We start from the raw sequence: 8,980 nt of genomic DNA on the forward strand, positions 1-8,980 counted from the left end.
ATTGTGGCACTGCACTCCAGCCTGGGCACAGAGAAGACTCCGTCTCAAAAAAAGAGAAAAAAAGTTTTTATGTTTCTGTTTTCACTTTAGGTTTGGGGCTACGTGTGAACGTTTGTTACACAGGTAAACTAGTGTCATCGGGGTTCATTGTACAGATTATTTCATCACTCTGGTGTGAAGCCCCGTACCCAATAGTTATTTTAATTAATTAATTTTTTTGAGACTGAGTTTTGCTCTTATTGCCTAGGCTGGAGTTATTAATGGCACGATCTCAGCTCACTGTAACCTCCGCCTCCCGGCTTCAAGCGATTCTCCTGCCTCAGCCTCCCGAGTAGCTGAAATTACAGGAGCCTGCTATCATGCCTTGCTAGTTTTGTATTTTAGTAGAGACAGAGCTTCACCATGTTGGCCAGGCTGATCTTGAACTCCTGACCTCAAGTGATCCACCCGCCTCGGCCTCCCAAAGTGCTGGGATTACAGACATGAGCCTCTGCATCCAACCCCAGTATTTATTTTTTCTGCTTCCCACCCTCCACTCTCAAGTAGACCCCAGGGTCTGTTTTTTCTTCTTTGTGTTCCAGTAAATATTTTACTTTGATATTTGATTCTGCTGGTTGTGAATTTACATGTTGTCCTGTTAGTAAACATGGCTACCTTGCTCTTTGCCATCTGCATTGGAAATGGACTGAATGACAACATGTGGGTCCTTTGCGATTTTCCCTGTGTGAAGAGTGCCATAGTGGCTGCCTCTGCGCATGCCCCGCATTACTACAGATATCTGAGGATTCCTCCAGGTTGGGCAGTTGAAAGGTGATTGCTTCCTCTAGGATGAGGCATTTCCTGTTTTCTTAGATCCCACAAGATCCCCCCTGCCCCAACTGCCAAAGTGTCCTTTTCCAGCAAGATGAGATTCCTCTTCAATTAAACAAAACTTGCTACTTTTATATTTTAAACACTTTATATATAGATACACACACGCACACACACATTACACACGCACACATATACATACATACACACAAATGTATATATTTTGAACAACTTTTACAGTTTGAAAATCTGGGGAATATGACAACCCTTTGTATTAACATCTAGTTTTGTGTGTGTGTAGGTTTCATTATTTTGTTGACATATATATATATAATGGATTTTCATCCTTTGAGTAATCTAGTTTTCATGTATTTTATTTTATTTTGAGACTGGGTCTCACTGTGTTGCCCAGGCTGGAGCACAGTGGCACAATCTTAGCTCACTGCAACTTCTACTCTCAGGCTCAAGCCATCCTCCTGCCTCAGGCTCCCAAGTAGCTGGAACCACAGGTGCCTGCCACCGTGCCCGGCTAATTTATAAATATATATATATATTACATATATATAAATAATATATAAAATATATATATGTGTGTATATATATATATATTTTGAGATGGAGTCTCTGTTGCCCAGGCTGGATTGGTGTGATTTCAGATCATTGCAACCTCTACCTCCTGGAATCAAGCAATTCTCCTTTGTCAGCCTCCCAGGTAGCTGAGATAACAGGCATGTGCCACTGCTCCCAGCCAGATATTAGTTTCTGATCTTTCACTGTGAACGTTGTCATCTCTGAAGACATCATTCATACTCTGTCTCATCTAGATACTGAATATCACTTGGTGTGTCAATAAAAGTTTCTGGGCTGGGCACAGTGGATCATGCATGTAATTCCAGCACTTTGAGAGGCTGAGGCAGGCGAATCAGGAGGTCAGGGGTTTGAGACCAACCTGGTGAATACGGTGAAAACCCATTTCTGCTAAAAATACAGAATTAACTGGTCCTGGTGGCGTGTGCCTGTAATTTCAGCTGCTCAGGAGGCTAAGGCAGGAGAATCGCTTGATCCTGGGAGGTGGAGGTTGCAGTGAGTGGAGAGTGTGCCTTTGTACTCCACCCTGGGCAACAGTGAGACTCCACCTCAGAAAAAAAAAAAAAAAAAGTTTAGTAAAACACAACTGGGAAGACAAAATGTGGTAAGAAATCCCTCACTCAGATTTGCTAGAATATTCACTGCATTTAAATCCATGCCTTCACCTCTCTTTTCTTCTCATTTTCTGTAAAGATAAGAATTCCGCCCATAACCATTTGGTTAAAATGTGTTTTCCTTTCAGGGTCTATTGACATTCAGGGATGTGGCCATAGAATTCTCTCAGGAGGAGTGGAAATGCCTGGACCCTGCTCAGAGGACTCTATACAGGGCCGTGATGTTGGAGAATTATAGGAACCTGGTCTCCCTGGGTGAGGATAACTTCCCTCCTGGGGATGTGCCCTTGCATATCTTTTTATTTGCTCTTCTTTTTTAGATACAGTGTCTCTCTCTGTCACCCAGGGTTGAGTGAAGTGGTGGGATCATGGTTCAATGCAGTCTTGAATTCCTGGGCTCGTGTGATGGTCCCACCTCAGCTTCCCCTGGTAGCTGGTACAGGTGCATGCCAGCATGTCGGGCAACTTTTTTAGTTTGTTTTTTTTCCAGACAGGGTCTTGCTGTGTTGTTGAAATTCATCTTGATCTCCTGCGCTCAAGAGATCTTCCACAGTCTCCCGAGCAACTGGGATTCCAGGCGCCAACCCCCATACCTAATTATTGGCTTTTATTTTTAAAATTTTTACATATGTGTGGCCAAGCATGGTGGCTCACGCCTGTAATCCCAGCACTTTGGGAGGCTGAGGTGGGTGGATCAGAAGGTCAGGAGATCGAGACCAGTTTGGCCTACACGGTGAAACCCCATCTCTACTAAAAATACAAAAATTAGCAGGGTGTCATGGCACATGCCTATAATCCCAGCTACTTAGGAGGCTGAGGCAGGAAAATCACATAAATCCGGGAATTAGAGGTTGCAGTGAGCCAAGATCACCACTGCACTCCAGCCTGGCAACACAACAAGACTCCGTCTCAAAAAAAAAAAAAAAAAAATTTTGCATATGTGTCCTTAAGGCTAATATGAGTCTATGAGTCTCTTGTAGACAACATGTAGTTAGTTCTTGTTGATTCAGCCAGTCTTTGCCTTCTGAGTGCAGAGTTAAGTACTTACAGCTGAAGTATTACTGATGGAGAAGACCTTACCTTTGTGATTTTGTTACATATTATCTGTATTTCTTGTAGGTTTTTTTTGTTCATCATTTCTCATTTCCTACTTTTGGTGTTTAATTGCTTTTTTTGTGTAGACATGCTTTGACTCCCTTATTTCCTTTTTTGTTTGTTTGTTTGTTTATGATGGAGTCTCACTCTGTCGCCAAGGCTACAGTGCAGTGGGGAGATTTTGACTCACCACAGCCAACTCCACCTCTTGGGCTCAAATGATTCTTGTGACCCATGCCTGTAATTCCAGAACTATGGGAGGCCAAGACAGGCAAATCACCTGAGGTCAGGAGTTCAAAACCAGCCTGGCTAACATGGTGAAACTCTGTCTCTACTAAAAATACAAAAATTAGCTGGACACCATGGTGGGCACCTGTAATCCTGCTACTCAAGAGGTTAATGCAGGAGAGTCGCTTGAACCTGGGAGGTGGAGGTTGCAGTGAGCTGAGATTGCACCACTGCACTCCAACCTGGGTGACACAGCAGACTGCCTGGAAAAAAAAAATTCGTGACCTGCAGAAACTACTCTTTCTCCACTAGAATTCTTTATTTGTGTCAGAATTATTTCTGTGTATGTTGCATGTTCATAAACATATATGTACAATGTTTTTTCATGCTTTTTTTCTTCTAAATAACAGAAAAAAAGTTGATTTATGGAGAAAATGTACACTAAACCAGTTTCTGTATCAGTCCTCTTATTTACCTATTCATGTATTTATTTATTGTTGATGAGACGAAATTTTGTTCTTGTCACCCCATGCTGGAGTGCAATAGCACAATCTCGGGACACTCCAACCTCCAACGCCCGGGTTCAAGTGATTCTCCTGCCTCAGTGTCCCGAATAGCTGGGATTACAGGTGTGTGCCACCATGCCTGGCTAATTTCATATTTTAATAGACACAGGGTTTCTCCTTTTTGGTCAGGCTGGTCTTGAACTCCTGCGCTCTAGTGATCCACCAACCTCGGCCTTCTAAACTTCTGTGATTACAGGTGTGAACCACCACACCTGGCCTGTCTTTTTAGATACCTTTACTGGAGAACTTTATATATATTTGTGGGTTGGAATTACTCTTTAGACTTCTTTCATTTCTTTCTTTTTTCTTTTTTTTAAGACAGAGTCTCCCTCTCTCACCCAGGCTGGAGTGCGGTGGTGCAATCCTGGCTCGCTGCAACCTCTACCTCCCAGGTTCAAGTGATTTTCCTGCTTCAGTTTCCCAAGTAGCTGGGACTACAGGCACATGCCACTGCACCCAGCTAATTTTTTTTTTGGTAGAAACGGGTTTCACCCTGTTAGCCAGGATGGTCTCAATCTCCTGACCTTGTGATCCTCCTGCCTTAGCCTCCCAAAGTGCGGGGATTACAGGTGTGAACCACCATGCCTGACCAGCTTCAAAATTTTTAAAACATGTTATTGCTCTAGATGGTTTCAAGTATTGTGAGATTTATAGTACAGTCTCTAAACTTCCTTTGTTTAATCAGATCTGTCAGCCTTTGGTGATGTTGATGATGAGATGTTCCTTTTCCTGTCTGTCATTTCACTGACAGAAATAGCTTAGACTGGCTGGCTGAGGTGGCTCACGCCTCTAATCCCAGCAGTTTGGGATGCCAAGGTGGGCGGATCACTTGAAGTCAGGAGTTTGAGACCAGTCTGGCCAACATGGTGAAACCTCAAATCTACTAAATACAAGAAATTGACCAGGCACGGTGGCTCAAGCCTGTAATCCCAGCACTTTGGGAGGCCGAGAGGGGCAGATCACCTGAGTTCAGGAGTTCAAGGCCAGCCTGGCCAACATGGTGAAACCCTGTCTCTACTAACAATACAAAAATTAGCTGAACGTGTTGGCGCATGGTTGTTATCCCAAGTACACGAGAGGCTGAGGCAGGAGAATCACTTGAACGCGGGAGGTGGAGGTTGCAGTGAGCCAAGATTGCCCCACTGCACTCCAGTCCAGGTGACAAAGTGAGACTCCTGGCTGAGGTGGGAGAATCTTTTGAGGCAGGGGAATCCTGCCACTACACTCCAGCCTGGGTGATAGAGCTTGACTTGGTCTCAAAAACAAACAAACAAAAAAATAGCTTAAACTGGGAGGCTTCAGACGCAGACATTTATTTCTCATTAATTTGGAAAGTGGGAAACCCAAGAGCAAGATGCCAGCCAAATTGGTTCCTAGTGAGAGCCTTCTTCATGGTTTAGCCCGGCCATCTTCCTGCTGTGTCCTGACATGGGGGAAAGAGGAACAGAAAATGAGCTCTTTTGTATCTCTTCTTATGAAAGCACAAGTCCTATTCATGAGTCGTCAACACCCATGACCAGATTCTCTCAAAGGCCCCATCTGCAGGAACATCCCATTGGAGAATAAGAACTCTGAACATGGCTTTTGGCCAATAAGAACATTCACACCAGGGAGGCTGCGTCATATTGTTTATATTTTTATTGTGCAATTTGAATGATAAAATGCTTTCTCTGATCTCAGTTTAAACACTTTCCCAGTACACATTCTATGTTTTGTTTTTTGTGCATAGTGAACTAGATAATTAAGGCCAACAATGCATATGTATCTATAGAATTGCTTATTGCCTGGCTGTTTCATAAACGTAGTTGTGACATCATAATTGCACCCTCTGGCACTGTTAGTCAATTCTTTTTTTTTTTTTTCAAGATGAAGTCTCACCCTCTCAATCAGGTTGGACTGCAGTGGTGCGATCTCAGCTCACTACAACCTCCACCTCCCAGGTTGAAATGATTCTCCTGCCTCCGCCTTCCAAGTAGCTGAGATTACAGACACCCACCACCATGCCCAGTTAATTTTTTTGTATTTTTAGTAGAGTTGGGATTTCACCAGGTTGGCCAGGCTACTCTCGAACTCCTGACCTCATGATCGGCCCACCTCAGCCTCCCAAAGTGCTGGGATTATAGATCTGAGCCACCGCTCCCTGCCGTTAGTCAATTCTTATTCCTTATAATGCTGTATACATTTTTGACTTCATAAATCAGAAGGTAGTGATCTTAACATGTTATTTCCTTTCTTACATTGTGTGCTGGTGGTAAGTAAAAGTTGTGGAGTTTTTCTTAGCAGCGAATTGTTTAGAATTTTGCAGGTTGTATAAGGGTACTTATTTGCTTCCTGGTTTTATGCGTTACAATATTTTACTAATTAATTTTTATGATTGTACATAAGGCTTTTCAGTATGCGGTATGCAGTATAACTGATACAGTCCACTAGTTAATGTCACAAAGTCCCACCGGATGCTGTGGCTCACGCATGCCATCCCAGGACTTTGGGAGGCTGACGCAGGTAGAACACTTGAAGTCAACAGTTTAAGGCCAACCTGGCCAACAAGTTGAAACCCTGTCTCTACTAAAAATACAAAAATTAGCCAAGCATGGTGGCATGTGCCTGTAATCCCAGGTACTCAGGAGGCTGAGGCAGGAGAATCGCTTGAACCCAAAAGGCAGAGGTTGCAGTGAGCTGAGATCAGGCCATTTAATTCCAGCCGGTTGTGATAGAGTAAAACTTAATCTCAAAAATATAAAGATAAAAAAAGTATTTAAAATGTCACAAAATGCCTTTTCTGCATGGATATAGGTAATTTTATGACAGTTATTCAGAAAAACATTGTATTAACTTTTTTTTTTTTTGAGATGGAGTCTCACTTTGTCGCCCAGGCTAAAGTACAGTGCAGTCTCGGCTCACTGCTACCTCTGCCTCTCGGGTTCAAACAATTCTTGTGACTCACCCTCCCAAGTAGCTGGGACTACAGTCGTGGGCCACCACACCTGGCTAAATTTTGTAGTCTTTTCTTATCTTCTCAGCGCTGTGATTGTTTGACAATACAGAATTTCCATTGATTTTGGTTATCCTTACATAAACTTGTTGTGGATTATTTACCAATATAGTATTTCATGTGATCCTTTAACATTTATTTCTATACAGCAGATATGAAGAATATATACTTTTCATTGATGTGACAGTGATTTTTTTAGAAACTGTTAGACACTTTAGGGTGCCAGTGGAAAAATATTCCTTACTTTAGGTGACACACGTTTGTGACCTGTCAGTGTTTTGTCACAATATTGGAAATAGGCTTCCGTAAAAGTAATTTGAAGCACATGTAATCGCCCGTTATTTGTTAAAGAATCTTAATGCTTTTCTGTTCCTAAGCTTTGAGGGTCATGTTTGGAAAGTTTAAAATAAGTATTGTTTTTTGTGTCATAGTTACACATTTCAGCATTGTTTACCATCTGTACTTAACTTGAAAATTTTGGTGTTTATATTTTATAGCTATTTCTTCCAAATGCATGACGAAGGAGTTCTCATCAGCAGTGCAAGGCAATAGAGAAGTGCTCCACACAGGGACTTTGCAAAGACATGAAAGTCATCACATTGGAGATTTTTGCTTCCACAATATTGAAAAAGATATTCATAACTTTGAGTTTCAGTGGCAAGAAGATGAAAGAAATGGCCATGAAGCACCCATGACAAAAATCAAAAACTTGACAGGTAGTACAGACCCATATGATCATAGTCATGCTGGAAACAAACCTATTAAGGATCAGTTTGGATTAAGCTTCCATTCACATCTGCCTGAACTGCACATATTTCACACCAAAGGGAAAATTGATAATCAAGTTGAGAAGTCTATCAACGATGCTTCCTCATGTTCAACAGCCCAAAGAATTTCTTGTAGGCCCAAAACTGATATATCTAATAACTATGGGAATGATTTCCTGAATTCTTCATTACTCACACAAAAACAGGAAGTACACATGACAGAAAAATCTTTCGAATGTAATGAGAGTGGCAAAGCCTTTAATTATAGCTCACTCTTAAGGAAACATCAGATAATCTATTTAGGACAGAAACAATATAAATGTGATGTATGTGGCAAGGTCTTTAATCAGAAGCAATACCTTGCAGGCCATCATAGATGTCACACTGGTGAGAAACCTTACAGGTGTAATGAGTGTGGCAAGACCTTCAGTCAGACGTATTCCCTTACATGCCATCGTAGATTTCATACTGTTGAGAAACCTTACCAATGTGAGGAATGTGACAAAGCGTTCAGTTTCAAATCAATCCTTGAAAGACATAGGAGAATTCATAGTGCAGAGAAACCATACAAGTGTAATGAGTGTGGCAAGACCTTCAGTCAGGAGTTAACCCTTACATACCATCGTAGACTTCATACTGGAGAGAAACTTTACAGATGTGAAGACTGTCACAAAGCTTTCTGTTTCAAATCAAACTTTGAAACACATAGGAGAAGTCATACTGGAGAGAAACCATACAAATGTATGTAATGAGTGTTGACAAGACCTTCAGTTCGAAGTCATAACCTTACATGCCATCGTAGACTTCATACTGAGAGAAACCTTACAGTGTAATGAGTGTGGGAAGACCTTTAGTCCAGAAGCATCCCTTACATGGCATCGTAAGTCATACTGAGAGAAACCTTTACAAGCAAGGAGGTGGCAAGACTTCAGTCAGCAGTTAACCCTGTAAATGCCATCGTAGACTTCATAGTAGAGGGAAACCTTTACAATGTAAGAATATGTGACAAAGGACTTAACAGTTCAAAATCAAACCTTGAAATACATCGGAAAATTCACACTGAGAGAATCTTTACAAGTGTAACTGGAGTGTGGCAAGCTCTTCAGCCGGATATCATCCCTTACCATGGCATCGTCGACTTCATACTGGAAAAACCTTACAAATTGTGAAGAATTGGTGGACAAGCTTTCAGTTTGAAAGTCAAACCTTGAAAGACATAGGAGAATCCATACTGGAGAGAAACGTACAAGTGTAAGGATGTGGCAAGACCTTAGTCCCAGAAGTCCTCCCTTATATGCCATCGTAAGACTTCATCCGAAA

General features: G+C 41.9%; 1 protein-coding gene across 1 annotated transcript; it reads left to right on the forward strand.

Moving 5' to 3' along the window:
• Positions 1-646: 646 nt before the first annotated feature.
• On the forward strand, positions 647-8,514 carry LOC108520955 (zinc finger protein 813-like). The gene is made up of 3 exons (XM_017860540.1): positions 647-794; positions 2,136-2,267; positions 7,391-8,514. Exons 1-3 carry the CDS (start codon positions 647-649, stop codon positions 8,407-8,409), a joined length of 1,299 nt encoding a protein of 432 aa, XP_017716029.1. The 3' UTR covers positions 8,410-8,514.
• The last annotated feature ends 466 nt before the right edge of the window (positions 8,515-8,980 follow it).

Source organism: Rhinopithecus bieti, unplaced genomic scaffold (genome assembly GCF_001698545.2).
Source record: "Rhinopithecus bieti isolate Rb0 unplaced genomic scaffold, ASM169854v2 scaffold_56566, whole genome shotgun sequence".
In the NCBI taxonomy this organism is placed as follows: domain Eukaryota; kingdom Metazoa; phylum Chordata; class Mammalia; order Primates; family Cercopithecidae; genus Rhinopithecus; species Rhinopithecus bieti.